Genomic DNA, 15,946 nt, shown 5'->3' on the forward strand with positions numbered 1-15,946 from the left:
TCATTGCAAATTTCCAGTGTTTCTTTGCAATTTGATCAAAACAAAAAATGTTGAGAACATAATAATATGAAATGATTAATAAAAACAATATAAAAATAAATATAGATATATAAATTCATATGTGTATATACACACACACACACACACACACACACACACAATTATATATACTGTATAGAGAAAGAGAGAATTTGAAATGCAAAAATTAAATGCAAATATAGAATAAAATAAAATAAAATGTAAATAAATTAATTATAATTTTACATCGGGCCAGAATGAGTAATTTTTGTTATATGAATATATTTCTCAAACTCTATTTTTACAGTTAACTCATTTGTAAATAAATGACAAAAATATCTGAAAAATGAATAAATATATAAAATGTCCCGTTTTTATTGCAAAGGTTTTTTTTTCGGTTTGATTAAAAAGTGTAAGAACTAAAATATTATATAAAAATGAATACGAATATAAAATATTAATAAAAATTTAATTATACACATATTTAACATTATATAGATATATATTTTTAAATATTCATGTAAATTAGGCATTTTTAATTTAAATTCATTAAAAAAGTAACAAATTTAAGTTTGCTGCCAGTCAGGGCAAGTAAACATCTAAACCACAAGCCAGACTGAGCAAGCAGAAACAAAAATTTCTTATTGTTTGGTTTGTTATATGTCTATTATTCCTAAACTAAACTTATTTTATGTCTAAAAACCAGAATTTAATTTCAGATAACATTGAGTAAATGAATCGAAAGCCCAGAATGAAAGGTCTTTTTATTGCTGGCTTGGGTGGAGTGTGTGTTCCCTGCCCTGAGCTTGTAAGTTTGTTTCTGTATGCGCGTGTGTGTGTGTGTGTTTGTGCATTAGAGGCAGGTGAATAGCAGCCTCATTCAGAACTCACAGGGCTGCGTTTGTACCCATGATCCCCTGGGCTTTTCAGCAGCCTCTCTGAGAGGTGATTCTTCTCCCAGGGTTCATCAGGGAATGAAGGGCTCGCTGTGTTCGCCCTTAGCCTCTGAACACCACCCTTTCTCCCTCCCTTTCCTGTGTGTCGAGTCCTCACGAGGGACCGCCTTTCCTTCCTGCACTCATTACCCCAAGTCCCTCCTCTTTCCCTCCTCTTTGCATCTTGTATACACATTTAAGACACATGCTTGCACAAAGTCCCTGCTTTCACCAAGACCACCTCCACACTCAAAATAACTCTCTCCTGAATATGCACCATGAAATACATAGCCTACATACAGTATTATGCACTAGGTGTATTTTTAGTTTGTTTATGTGGAGATTAATGTATGCGCTCTTTTTTTTTCAGTTGATCAGCACAATGAGTTCTCTGGCCGAGTATTGCCTACCATCTATCTTGCGAACCTTGTTTGACTGGTACAAAAGACAGAATGGAGTTGACGATGAATCCCATGAGTACAGACCACGTTCAAATACAAAGTCCAAAAAGTGAGTCCCTTTTGTATTGCTTAGATGAGGCTGATCATTTAAGCGCAATAGAGTATGATATAGTTAATTATGCATAATAGAGTTAATTAATGCAAATCTGCCTCATATGCAACTATTACAGAAGGTTCAAACACTCACTGATGCTCCAGAAGGAAAAACAATGCATTAAGAGCTGGGGGGTGAAAACTTTTGAACAGAATGAAGATTACATTTTTCTTATTTTGCCTAAATATCTTTTCTTTTTTTATTATTATTTAGTACTTCCCTTCAGAGGCTACATGTTTCCCAGAAGACAAAATAAGTTCAATTAATGCTGATCTTCAAATTCAAAAAGTTTTCACCCCCCGGCTCTTAATGCATTGTTTTTCCTTCTGGAGCATCAGTGAGCGTTTGAACCTTCTGTTGCATATGTTGCATAGTTGCATATGAGTCCCTCAGTTGTCCTCAGTGTGAAAAGATGTATCTCAAAATCATACAGTCATTGTTGGAAAGGGTTCAAGTATTCAAAAATGCTGGAAAACCAAAGAATTTGTGGGACCTGAAGGATTTTTCTGAAGAACAGCAGGCAGTTTAACTGTTCACAGTTGGAGTTTTGTGGGTATTGTTCATGTCTGTTAACGTTTGAGCCATATTTTTTTATTTGTATTTTTGTGTAGACATTTTTTTAGAATTTTTCAGCATTTATTTGAAGTAGAAATCTTTTGTAACGTAGTAAATGTCTTTACTATGAATTTTGATCACTTCAACGCATCCTTGCTGAATAAAAGTATTGATTTCTTTCAAAAATATATTTTAAAAACGTCTTTCTGTGAGACTGCAATGCAGTATTGTCACTTGGCCTCATAACTTCTGTCTTAACTGGATGATTTGACACAATAGTGCCAGAATAGCCAAGTGACATCAGATAGCCAAGTGGGTGTTGAGTGACTCAGATGCTTCTGTGACTTCTGCTTCCTGTTGCTGGAGTGCAAAACTCCATTTCATCATTGAGAAATGATATTTTAGTCTGTGAATGTGTGAGAGGGTGGGAGCAAAATTGGCTTACATAATCTGTTTACATTCTCTCTTTCCTAGTGATGAGCAGCAGAAAGATTATCTGCTAGAGAGGAGAGACCTAGCCATCGACTTCATCTTCTCTCTTGTGCTCATAGAGGTTCTCAAACAGGTAACACACACTTTGAATTGCATCAAAATAAGTTTAGATGCAAATATGACTAACAGATGTAAAGAGTGAGGAGAACTAAATGTATAAGTTTCTCTGTGGATCATCACCAAGGATCTATGGTGGTTACTGCCTTGCCAGACAATCAAAATTGTCCCAATCGGCTTCAAATTTGATAGCGAATTGTGTTTTGTTTCCTTCGGTAACAAAATGGCAAATTTAGCTATAGATTAAGGCTTAGAAGAGATACGCAGTTTAGTGGTTATTATACAAAGGTATTTGAAATCACAGAAAGCCATAATTGGCCAATCAAATCCAAATTATAAAACGTGATACTGTTTGTGTTTTTGGCCAGATGCCCCTCCACCCAGTTGTGGATGGTTTGGTCCATGAAGTCATTAATTTGGCTTTTAAGCACTTTAAATATAAAGAGGGGTAAGAGACTTTTTCCTCTATTGGACACATTTAGTAAAATGTATAAATTCATGCATCTGCATTACTATTTACATTTGTTTTTTATGACCAGGTATCATGGTCCCAACACTGCCAACATGCACATTGTAGCTGATCTCTATGCAGAAGTTATCGGAGTCTTAGCACAAGCAAAGTAAGTACTCAATCCAACAAATTTAGCAGTGTTGAACTGTGCTTTTACTAGCTCTTTACTGCGCCTGTTGCAAAACATTTGCCTCTGTGCGTCTCTTTTATTTCTGCCTGGGTGAAATATTCTAGGAAACTGTTGACTGTTGGTGCTTGCTTGCTCAAGAGGTGTTACCAGGCCTCTGGTTGTCTTATTTGACAGCTTGGGGTCTTACTTGTGAGAGGGCAGTTATTTTATTTTATTTTATATATATATATATATATTTTTTTTTCTTTTTCTTTTTTTTTCTCAGAAATTTTGCTTTTGTGAAACTGTTAAGTCATAGAAAATGAGTAAATTCTTTAAAGGTCTAAAAGTTTTTTCCTACCTTGTATTTCATCTACCACATAATTGACTCGATTTCTCATTGTAAGTGCTTGTGAAGAATAAAACCCTTGCCCTCAAGCCGGTGATTTATCTGTCCATCGTAATGTCTTTTTGTAGATTTCCTGCTGTTAAAAAGAGGTTCATGAGTGAGCTGAAGGAGCTCCGTCAGAAGGAGCAGAGCCCATATGTGGTCCAAAGCACCATCAGCCTCATCATGGGTGTGAAGTTCTTCCGAGTGAAAATGTATCCTGTAGAGGAGTTTGAAGCCTCCTTTCAGTTCATGCAGGTAAATGGAGAATATTAAGACGTTTGGTTAATCTTCCTTACACGAAGCACAACACTTCTACTGTAGCCTTTTTATTTATTTTGTTCATTTGTTTAATTTATTGTATTTATTTTAAATACATTTAGTCTTAGATAAGGCTATAGTGATAAGCTCAATGATATTAGCTCTCAAGAATGTGAAGGCTAACAGTTTTTCTCAATGCTTTGCTCCTTTCTGTTACAGGAGTGTGCGCAGTATTTCCTGGAAGTGAAGGACAAAGACATCAAACATGCTTTGGCTGGACTCTTTGTGGAAATTCTAGTTCCTGTAGCAGCGGTTAGAGAAATGTTATAAAGATCTGTCAGCACTCTGCAAATTGGATGTTATTTACATGAATTTTGAACATTACAAACCACTCACACGTCATTGTATATGACCTGTGTAACACATATAGCCATATATCATCTTTTTTAATCCTTATTTTGGTAGAAATGTCTACAAACGTTTTGATCCTCGTTATTATTGTCTTTCCATTTTTAATAGGCTGTCAAGAATGAGGTGAATGTTCCTTGTTTAAGGAACTTTGTGGAGAGCTTGTATGATACCACCTTGGATCTTTCAACAAGAAAGAAGCATTCTCTGGTCAGTCTGGATTTCATAAGATATAGTGTTTCATACTGTTTAACGGCACTTTGAACACTATGTACCCTTCTCTTTGTTTTTTTAGGCTCTGTACCCACTAGTGACATGTCTGCTGTGTGTCAGCCAAAAGCAGTTCTTCCTCAACAGATGGCATGTCTTCCTCAACAACTGCCTCTCCAATTTGAAGGTGTGTAGTGTACTTATTCATTTATTCAACCAACTGGATTCAAACTGGTTTTCTCACTAAATAAATTCATCATTACAGAACAAGGACCCTAAAATGGCACGGGTAGCATTAGAGTCCCTCTACCGACTTCTGTGGGTCTACATGATTCGCATCAAATGTGAGAGCAACACTGCGACGCAGGGGTAAGCACATTCGTGGTCTGCTGCTACTTGTATTGAACCGTGTATTTAAAGCCACTACTAAAACACCCATCTGAGACCCCCAGAGACAAGTCGTGGGTCCATCTCGTGAATGCCAGCTTTCTTGGTGGAGTTCTAAAGGGTTGAACAAACAAAAAATAAAAACAAGTCTGTACCCTACCCCTCCCATGGCCGTCAGTCCAATGAACCCGGGGTGTGACCGCACCCCTCAGCCAGTGGCAGCGAGTAAACAAGCAATCCATTACAGTCATCGTGCCTCAGGCGGAGGGGTAATTACTGGCAGTGCTGCCAGAAATGGGTGGAGAAAGGAGAGAACCAGAAAGGAGGCTGGTGGTCATGGGTGATGGGTGTTGGAACGCCAAGATCGTCCACTGGGAATCGAAAGCTTGGCAAACGAAACCATATACACACCCATATTTGATCTTTAGGACTAGAAATGAACATTGAACAAGTGTAGATGTCTTATGCAGCTAATCCATAATAGATCGATCAGAATTAATGTAATAAATGGTTGACGTTGTTTGGGAAAAGGGTGTACATGCCCTTAGAGGATTTCAACACCAGAAGGGGAAGTTGTGGTGAGAGTTTTTGAACCGTGGGCTTTGTGCACAGCATACTGTAGTGCAAACTGAACACTGAATATTTACTAAAAAAGTACTATATGTGAAACAGTATGCTTTATGGAACAGTACACATTTCAAATAGTAGTATGCTACCTAAAAAGTCATATAAAATGGTATTTGCCATTTTATGCAGTTTTTGTTTTATCCTATATATTTAAACTTTTGGTAGTTTGTTCAAGTAAATAAAATATATATTGTAGTGTATTGTAGTGATTCCAAACAAACCGTCAGTTTCTTCAGTTTTATTCAGTAAGGATGAATTAAATAGATCAAAGTGACAGCAAGGACTTCACAGAGATTTCACAGTTTCTTTTTGAATTAAATGCATTTTCTTTTTTTACATTCCTTTCATCAAAGAATTCTTAAACATGTATCAGCTTCCTCAAAAATATTAATCAGCACAACTGTTTCCAACATTGATAATAATAAAACACTAAAACAGCATATTAGAATGACTTCTGAAGGATTGTGTAATAATATTTCACAATATTACTATTTTACTGTATTTTTGATCATGCAAATGCAGCCTTGTTGAGCATAAGAGACTTCTTTCAAAAACATTAAATTAACTCACCGAACTTATTTAAGAAGGCATATTAAATATCTAAAGCATGGGAGAGGAGGTTAGTGCTGGAACCACAAGGATCATAAAATGCTCAAATTAGGCAGCAAAACTGGTTTTGGGTCAGCTAGCAGTTCTTGCAGTGTATTCAGAGAGATGCATTGCATTATAGCAAGTCATAAATATCAGAAACCTTGGCTTTGCATGCCACATACCAAACCGTGATTTAGGAGTTTTCAACCACTATGAATAAGCCCAAAGAGGACAAACTTCACTTAAAAATAAAATTTCACAAATAAGCCAGGCTCAGGTCTGCCACTGTAATGGAATGCTAATTATAACGAGCTATCTGTGTCACTATGCTTTGACCTTCTTTTTGTATATGTCCGTGCCAGATTCTAAACTTGTTATCGGTAAACACTGTGATCTTGTCCCAACAGCCGCCTCAACTCTATTGTGACGACCTTGTTCCCTAAAGGATCCCGCAGTGTAGTTCCTAAAGACATGCCTCTTAATATATTTGTTAAGATTATCCAGTTTATTGCACAGGTAAGTCTGCGATTAAATGACAGACAGTTAGAACCTCAATAATAATCTGCTGTTAAACCATTATACAAGACCTAATTCTCATTTGTTGTGAAAACAGAGCATGTGTCTAAGGACAAAGGATTTAGAGTTGTTGCTGAAACAAATGTGCAATGACAGCTAGATTCCCGTCATTAATTTGCAAGACTACACATATTTAGTGTTCCTGATGCATCATGTGTTAAAATATTTACATTTTGCATACTGCATTTTTGCCTTTCCTCATTCTTTTTTCATCTTACAGGAAAGACTTGACTTTGCAATGAAAGAAGTCATTTTTGACCTGCTGTGTGTTGGGAAACCTGCAAAAGCCTTTAGTCTTAATCCAGAGGTAAAGTATTGTCAAATTTAAAAAAAAAATGTTGTAGCTTTATCTCAGTGTTATGGCACTCATATTTTGATTTCTTGTTCTGTAGAGAATGAATATTGGTCTCAGAGCATTCCTGGTTATTGCTGACAAGCTGCAGCAGAAAGATGGTGATCCCCCAATGCCAAACACAGGGGCAATGCTCCCTTCTGGAAATACATTGCGAGTCAAAAAGACATTCCTGAGCAAGCCTCTGACTGAAGATGAGGCCAAAGTAATAGGTGAGTTCATCTGTTGTACTTGTAGAGAAATAATTTCAATAAAAATAAAGGCTGTTTATGGGACTAAACTGTCAGTGTATAAATGTTGTTTGCGCTGAATACCAAAATAAATAAAAAGTGGCTTTTTAATGAACAGCACAGGCATTCATTTAGCAAACTTTTCAAGCAAAGCATTTTGCAAAAAATAAAAACATAAATAAAAATAAATTGTAAAAAATAGATTTAATGCACAGACGATAACATGGAAACTTTTCAAACTATGGATTTAATTTAAATTATATAACAAAAATGAAGATCATCTTGAAGACATATTTTATTTGCCATTTCTGCTGATTTTGTTATCTAATCCAATTAAATCCATCGTTTTTTGTTTATTTGTGGATAATTTTGGCAAAATTGAGGTGAATAAGCTCAGATAAGACTTGCGATCAATCAATTCCAAAACGAAATAGAAAATCTGTGCTAATTTAGGGTTGCAGAGGGGTGGAACATTTCCAGAAAATTACGGAAACTTTCCAAAAGTTTCCAGAAATTCCTGAATTTTTCAGAAAGTTTCCAAAAAATACTGGGAAGTTTCCAAAATATCTGGAAAGTTTTGGAAATGTTCTGGAATTTTTTGCCTATTGCTAATAAGAAAGAAAACAAGTTGTTGAAAAGATTGAATCCAAGATTTGATAATAATAAAGTATTGCAAGAAATTTACAAGCAATATTTTTGTAGACTGGTCATCTTTGCCTGGGAACACCAGGTGTACCAAGGTGGGAAAAATCCTGAAAAAGTATAATGAAAAAAAGAGAAGTTATGCGTGAGCAAAGTCAGTAATTTTTAGTCCAATGCAATAACATTAACTAGCATTTTTGGGAGAAAGAAAATCCTCTCCGGGTCAACATGGCCCAAACAACATGAGAGAAATGCAAGGTTTGACCAAAAACATAAAGAAGCGAAATTGTCTTCTTGATCATATTGATTAACATTTTCTCATTAAACTCTGTGAACATACCAGTCTTTTAAGTGTTGCATTGTTTCAATCATCAGGGATGTCCCTCTATTACCCCCAAGTGAGGAAAGCTTTAGACAACATCCTCAGACACTTGGATAAGGAGGTTGGCCGCTGTATGATGCTGAGTAACGCACAGATGCTGAATAAGGAACCCGAGGATATGATTACGTATGTCACACACAACACTCATCAACCCAAATCCAACTAAGCATGAGCTTGTCAGTGCACTGTTTGAGCTCATGTGACCTTTCTCTATGCTGACAGGGGCGAGAGGAAACCCAAGATTGACCTCTTTAGGACATGCATGGCCGCCATTCCACGCATCATTCCTGATGGCATGTCCAAGTCAGAGCTCATAGACCTTTTGGCACGGTAAGTGTGTGTATATGTTCGATGCATGAATGGGTGTGTAAGCAGGAAGCATTTGCTTCGACGAATTGCCCAATGGTCAGGTTTCCTGAAAGCTTCAGTAACATGATCCCTCCCAGCCCCCAGCTTGAAAAAGATGTCCCAGTGCAATCTGAGTCAGGGCTAGTCTAATCAGACTTAATTCTTCTTGTTCAAGCCATTAGGTCAGCCAGCTAGTTCAGAGTAAAGCTGATCTCTCTGTGAACTTCCTCCACTGGAGCTGGAGGGACTTCTGCTTTGTAATGGAATATCTTGGAAAGTATGCAGGTTATTTATGAAGAATGGTGCGTGATACTATTTTGATACGTATAGAAACATTTTAAGAACACGCACACATCAAGTTACTAAAATTAAAACCATTAAATAATCTTTTTGCATATAAATGCAAATAAACATGAAACTGAAATAAAAGAAAATATATTGTTTTTATTTCAGCTAGTTGTCAAGGCATTATGTGTCATTTTATTTTAGTTTAACTTGAAGTACTAAAATAACTAAAAACTAAAAAAATAACTAAAACTGAAATAAAAATGAATAAAAACTATATAGACATTTGAAAAAAAAGAATAAAAATGTCAAAACTCAACAAAATTCTTAAAACTTTAACCAAAATAAAAATAATATTGAAATACTATCAGTGATACTAAAATAATACCTTTATATACATAGAAAACATTAAATGCAGGAAAATTGTCTATTTTTATGTTTCAAATGAAAATAAAATGTCAAAATATGGGTGAAATAATGTTCCACCATCATTCAGCATAACAAATTGACTTGTGCTTTTCAAAATAGATCACACTACATTTTATTATATTTTAAATCATTAAAAAATGGGTATAACCTAGTGGTTTGAAGGATAGTGACAAAGATTGATGAAAATTTCTAATTACAGTTAATTCATTTTTTGGAGCTGCATAGTGTCTTTTTTAATATCATCTAATGAGTCTTTTATTGTCATCTAATGATTCTTGTTCTAAATATGCCTGACAAGATTGTTTGGTATATAAACCCCTTTTCGTCTTTGACCAATATTTAGATATTTATATAATTTTTTATACACATATATACTTTTTCCACTGTATACATGTTTTTCTGTCTTTTAACTGTCAGGTTAACCATCCATATGGATGATGAACTGCGTCTGATAGCCCAGAATTCCCTGCAGAGTCTGCTGGTGGACTTCTCAGATTGGCGGGAGGAAGTGCTCCTGGGCTATTGCAGCTTCCTGCTCCGAGAGGTTCAGGACACACACCAAACCCTGTTGGACTCCTCACTTAAACTACTGCTTCAGTTGCTTACTCAGTGGAAACTAGCACTTCTGAGCACCAGCAAGACTCTGGACACATCAAAGATCTGCTCCACTGAAGTAAGTGGCAAGAAAAAACTTGTTTCAGTGTCAAATCATAAGATGATCTCTAATATCTGAGTTGTTTCTTCTGGAGAGCAAATTAAAAAATAAAATAAAATTTATAATACAAAATATTTAAAAGATATAATACAGTGTTTAAATATATAATGTAAAATAAAATGTATTATAACATAACACATTTATGATATCATATAATATAAAACAGTATAATATAATATAATATAATATATGTTTGTGTACTTTAGTTGTTACAGAGTAGCTCTGGCTCCAGGCTGCCTGCTGAACGGACCCCTCACTCCACAGTCCTGCATGCTGTTGAGGGTCTCGCATTAGTGCTGCTGTGCTCCTGCCAGACAGGCACGCGCAAAGTAGCTGTGTCCATCCTTCGAGAGGTCCGCCAAATCTTCCTCACGATAGGGCAGACTGAGGTAAGGGCTGCTTGGAGCCTGACTTGATCAGATATAGGCCTTTGAGTATACATCCACTCATTTATGGTGGAACATGGTATTTTTTCTGCACAGGATGATGAAAGGCCCATGATAGATGTACTGGACCAGCTGAGCCCAGTGGTGCTCGAGAGTTTTTCCCACGTGGTGGTGGCTGACTCGGTGAGTGCCTCTCTGTTCGGTCCTTTGCGGTTTCGCTCACATGTGAGTCTCGGAGGATTTCTACAAAGTGTCTTCTGTTCTGAGTTTATAAGGAAGTCTGTTTTACTTCTCTGGGCTTGGAGTTTAGTGTATTAGTGTAAATCACATATATACTAGATGTCAATACTAAATTGGTACATTAAAGAGCTAAATTTAGCATAAATCCATTTTGTGCCTTGTCTGTAATTCTCCAAAATTTTCCAAAGATCTTGTTATTCGACCAGTTTTCTTTCTTTTCACTGTTGAGCTCTCTATAAGTGGCCACTATGATCTCTTCCCCTCCACCTCCCCGCAGGCGTCCCTCCCCGCTGGGCAGCATGCAGACCTGCAGTGGCTGGTGGAGTGGAACGGATCTCTGGTCGGCAGCCACTATGACGTGCGGAGCCCGTCCTGTGTGTGGATCTTGGCACAGTCTCTGAAGGAACCCTGGGCTCTGTGCCTCTTCAGCCTTCTGAGACAGGAGTACCTGCCCAAGCACTGTCCCACAGCGCTCAGCTACGCCTGGCCCTACGCCTTCACCCGCCTGCAGCTCCTCATGCCTTTACTCGAGCCCAGGTGAGGGATAGATAAAATATTGACTGTAAGGGTTTATTTGACCTTTCAAACTTTCTCCTACATCTGTATATGTATCATTGAGTGGTCAGTGGTTTGATTTGTCTGCATTGTCACTTTAATTATTGTGGCAGCCTGATAGGTCATGTAAGCATTTATATCTAGTTGACCAAGCTTTAACCTTAAAGTGCAGGAGGAGCTTTTTAAGCATTTACTCTATATCTATCTTTAAGTTTAAGCTCTTAATGGCTTCCCATAGCCACTTTTTATGATGATACTGCACTTGTTTAAGTGGTTCTGCTTCTGATACCAGACTGTTCTTTTTATATACAGTACATTCATAATACAAGATAACTCAGCAAAATGTCAAATCAATATATTAATCAATCGATCAAATGTTTGGGGTCAGTAATTAAAAAAATGCATTAAATTGATCAGAAGTGACAGAAAAGACATTGTTAATGTAACAAAAGAGTTCTATGAACAAGTGAATGGTGTTCTTTTGAACTTCCTCTTCATCAGAAAATTTGAAAAACAATCACTGTCTCCAAAAAAAATATAAATCAGCGCCTGCTTGTAGCATTGATAATAATTACAAATGTTTCTTAAGCACTAAATCAGCATATTAGAATGAAGAATCATGTGACACTGAAGACTGGTAAAGGCTGCTGTAAAGGCTGCTGAAATTCAGCTTTGCATCACAGGAATAAATGATAGTTCAGAAAATATTGAAATAGAAAATAGAAGTTTTAAATTGCATTAACATTTCACAATATGACCATTTAACTGTATTTTTCATAAAATAAATGCAGCTTAGTTGAGCGCAAGTATAGAAGCCTGTTTCTGCCAACTGAATAAAAAATTTAAAAAATGGTAATTGCGAGTTTTTATCTCACAATTCGAATTTTTTTTAATATGCGTTGTTTATAATTGCGAGGTTATTAAGTCCAGTTCTGAGGGGTGTAAAGACTGATATGTTCTCAGAATTGCAGGTTTAAATCATGCAATACTGACTTTATATCTCACAACTGCGAGTTTATATCACACAATTCCTAGAAAAAGTCAGAATTGCGAGTTTGTATCACACAATTCTGAGAAAGTCAGAATTGAAAGATGTAAACTCGTAATTGCGAGAAAAAAAGTCCGAATTCGCAATTACCTTTTTATTTTTTATTCACTGGCGGAAACGGGCCCCCAAAACCGTTCAAAAATGCAACTTTTATGGTCCAAAAACCATTTAATTTATTCAATATTTAACTAGTTCTAATTTGCTTATTTTTCACTTTACATCAGTCAGTTAATTCAAATGTTTTCATCTCTTAGCAACCCAGTTAACGCCAAGAAGACAAGCTCGGCTGGTTCAGCAGACACCTATGTTTCTCTCTGGAGAAACTATCTGATTCTTTGTTTTGGTGTGGCCAAACCCAGCATCATGAGCCCGGGTCATCTTCGAGCTTCCACCCCTGAGATCATCACTCCCAGTACAGACTGCAATAACAGCTATGACAACAAGGTGGGTGGGGCTTCTTATGCATCACGTACCAGTCATGTCTACAATCATACGCCCCAGTCAGTCATTCACTGACTTGATGGAATCATTGATTGACATCTTATTCTTTAGATCCACGGCACCCCGTCTGTGGCCTGGCTTCTGAAGCAGTTGGTCCCTCTGATGCGTTCAGAAAGCATTGAGATCACAGAGTCTTTGGTGCTCGGATTTGGCCGCACAAACGCACTCGTTTTCAGGTATTAGGTAGCAAATATATAAACATTTAAGATCTCTAATGATGTAACTGTTGTAAACATTTAGATGGGTCAGGTTCCTACATTCTCATAGTAGAAAGTTCATTTTTGATTATCACACATCACAACATACTGTGTTTTATTCTTTGCAATGTGTCATGTAAGTTCAGCGTGATTTTTTTCAGATAAGATGTTCACATTCTAGTCATACCTCTGTTTTGCACTTGTCAGGGTTTTTGAATTCCTTGAATTTGATAAGGCGATGCACAAACACTGTATGCATATAATTATGATACCATAAATGGCCAGGCAAAGAAAGCATTAAAATATCAGTCATGTGGAACAATGTTCAGTTTACCGTGCAATTACAATTGTGCTGTTACGTTTTTGTGTATTCAGATGCCCCCCAAAAAAACCATATATATAATATATATATATATATATATATATATATGTATATAGACTTTGTGTGAGAGCCATTTTCACTTGGATTTTTTATACCTTCTCTAAATCTCGACAAACCTTTTTCCAAAGCAGTGATCATATGTTATATTATATTAGTTATGTCTGCTTATTTCAGTTCTTGGAATCATAAAAAAAGTATTTATGGGAATAGAGCAATTATTGCTCTATAAACCTTGGCAGCACAGTATTGATTCTTCTTTAGCCTTATTGATTTTATATTTGTTTTGTCTCGTACAGAGAGCTTATTGAGGAACTTCATCCTTTGATGAAGGAAGCTTTGGAAAGAAGACCTGAGGTCAGTAAATTCAAGCAATGCACACACGACTTATCTTGCACTGATAAAAAATAAAAATTAAAAAAATTAAAATGCAATGCAGTACGGGTTCCTATAAACATAAGAATCCTTAAATGTCAGGAATTTTAAAAAATGTAACTTCCAGACTAAATTAATGAAATATTTGTAAAATATTTTAAGTTTCTGTAGTAATTTTTCTCATAATGTGTCCTCTAGAATAAAAAAAGGCGAGAGAGAAGAGATCTGCTAAGACTCCAGCTCCTCAGGATCTTTGAGCTGCTGGCGGATGCCGGTGTCATCAGCGACAGGTGAGAAGGATGTTATTATTATGGATCCTGTTCTCTGGACTCCTCCATTGTGTCTCATTATGAACTTGCAGGCTAGAAAACATGAAATGATCTCCGTCTCTCTGTCTCTCAGCACTAATGGAGCTCTGGAACGTGATACGCTGGCCCTGGGCGCTCTCTTTCTTGAGTATGTGGACCTGACCCGGATGCTTCTGGAAGCTGAGAATGACAAAGACATGGAGATTCTCAAAGACATCCGAGCTCACTTCAGCGCCATGGTGGCCAACCTCATACAGTGTGTCCCAGGTAAAGAGGAAGACATATCACAAACTCAGTTTACAATTAATGTCAACATGAAATCAAAATTTAGTCCATTTACTTTCTTGATACACATTCTTGTTTGTGCACAACTCATAAATTGTCATAATATTGTTTTTTATACTTTAAATATTTATTCCTCATGTTAAATAATGACATCATGAAGTTATATTTCGCTCTGGGAAGCGCTCCACATTTTCTTTGTTTAGGAAATGGAATTCATTGCTAGGTTACAGTGTATTCAGTCACAGGACTCCTGACGTCATTCTTGATTTAGACTTCCCAGTGGAGACACTGCCCAAAATAGCAGTAGATTAGATCAAGAGCCACTTCATGGGCAAATGATGAGTCGCACAGTGGCCAGTCATTTTGCCTGTTCTTTCTTATTGAAAAACAAAACTAAAAGCATAAGGGTTTTAAATTGTTTCTAATTGTTTAGGCACTATCACAAAATATTTTTTCATGAAGGGGTTCCTGCAGCCCAACTTGCATTGATAAAACGTAACTTTGGATGTAAAATTTATGCTTTTATAGTTTTTTTTCTTTTTTTTAAATCTAATACTTCTCTTCTCCTCTTCTTGTTTCATAGTGCATCATCGACGTTTCCTCTTCCCTCAGCAAAGCCTTCGGCACCATCTCTTCATCCTTTTCAGCCAATGGGCTGGACCCTTCAGTATCATGTTCACGCCCCTGGATCGCTATAGTGACCGGAACCATCAGATTACTCGATACCAGTATTGTTCTCTTAAGGTAGTACAGACTACATTTACTGTATATAATATATAATTTTATATATCGTTATATATCATTGCTTTAGATGGGTCTTCATTCAAAATAAAAAATATATGTATTCATAACAAATACTCACTACTGTTCAAAAGTTTGGGGATGGAGCCTATTTATTTGATCAAAATACAGTAAAAATGCTAATATTGTAAAACAGTGTTGCAATTGAAAATAACTATTCTATTTGAATATATTTTAATCAAAAATACAGTAAAAACCTAATTCTTTGATACAGTAAAACAATATCGTCTAATAATATTACAACTGTCACATGATTTGTCAGATGGAAAAGTCTTTACTTTAAATTAATTTAATGCATCCTTGCAGAATAAAAGTATTAATTTCTTTAATTATAAGATATATATATATATATATATATCTTGCTGACCCCAAACTTTAAACAGTAGTGTATAGATGTTTCAAAATGCCATTAAAAAAAAAAAAGTTTAATTAAAGAGGAACATTACAATAAATAATAATACATTTAAAATATTAAATAAATAATAAAAATACATATATATATATATATATATTTATATATATTTATTTGGAATCTACATATGAAAGCAATGAACTGGGTTGATGTTTCACTCTGGCTCTAATTTAAAACATTGCTTGTGTTGCTAATCCAGACCGCAGACATATACTCCACTAATTTTATCTCCAGAGGTCTACTTATAGCCCAGGAAGCGCTGTAGTCATTTACAGTGCAAGACCTGAATGTGGACACACATGCCAAAGAGACAAAAGTGGGTCCACTACGTGACGAATGAGTCCATTTGTGATGACGGTGCATGTGTGCTCTGTTTTGTCTATGGGAACCGTGTAT

General features: G+C 36.1%; 1 protein-coding gene across 6 annotated transcripts in view; it reads left to right on the forward strand.

The window, feature by feature from the left end:
* frya (furry homolog a (Drosophila)) overlaps positions 1-15,946 on the forward strand; it is a 54,478-nt gene that overhangs the window by 12,735 nt on the left and 25,797 nt on the right. For all 6 annotated transcript variants that reach the window (XM_058799470.1, XM_058799471.1, XM_058799476.1 and 3 more), the window contains exons 4-27: positions 1,324-1,463; positions 2,538-2,628; positions 2,981-3,060; positions 3,152-3,232; positions 3,710-3,878; positions 4,101-4,193; positions 4,401-4,499; positions 4,585-4,686; positions 4,765-4,868; positions 6,512-6,620; positions 6,901-6,987; positions 7,073-7,244; positions 8,280-8,412; positions 8,509-8,616; positions 9,766-10,021; positions 10,270-10,452; positions 10,546-10,632; positions 10,967-11,226; positions 12,547-12,736; positions 12,845-12,969; positions 13,669-13,726; positions 13,943-14,034; positions 14,147-14,319; positions 14,921-15,081. In XM_058799470.1, coding sequence (XP_058655453.1) covers positions 1,324-1,463; positions 2,538-2,628; positions 2,981-3,060; positions 3,152-3,232; positions 3,710-3,878; positions 4,101-4,193; positions 4,401-4,499; positions 4,585-4,686; positions 4,765-4,868; positions 6,512-6,620; positions 6,901-6,987; positions 7,073-7,244; positions 8,280-8,412; positions 8,509-8,616; positions 9,766-10,021; positions 10,270-10,452; positions 10,546-10,632; positions 10,967-11,226; positions 12,547-12,736; positions 12,845-12,969; positions 13,669-13,726; positions 13,943-14,034; positions 14,147-14,319; positions 14,921-15,081 — 3,153 coding nt within the window. The remainder of the gene's footprint in view (positions 1-1,323; positions 1,464-2,537; positions 2,629-2,980; positions 3,061-3,151; positions 3,233-3,709; positions 3,879-4,100; positions 4,194-4,400; positions 4,500-4,584; positions 4,687-4,764; positions 4,869-6,511; positions 6,621-6,900; positions 6,988-7,072; positions 7,245-8,279; positions 8,413-8,508; positions 8,617-9,765; positions 10,022-10,269; positions 10,453-10,545; positions 10,633-10,966; positions 11,227-12,546; positions 12,737-12,844; positions 12,970-13,668; positions 13,727-13,942; positions 14,035-14,146; positions 14,320-14,920; positions 15,082-15,946) is intronic.

The sequence above is a fragment of the Onychostoma macrolepis genome, chromosome 15 (genome assembly GCF_012432095.1).
Source record: "Onychostoma macrolepis isolate SWU-2019 chromosome 15, ASM1243209v1, whole genome shotgun sequence".
NCBI classification, from domain to species: Eukaryota; Metazoa; Chordata; class Actinopteri; order Cypriniformes; family Cyprinidae; genus Onychostoma; species Onychostoma macrolepis.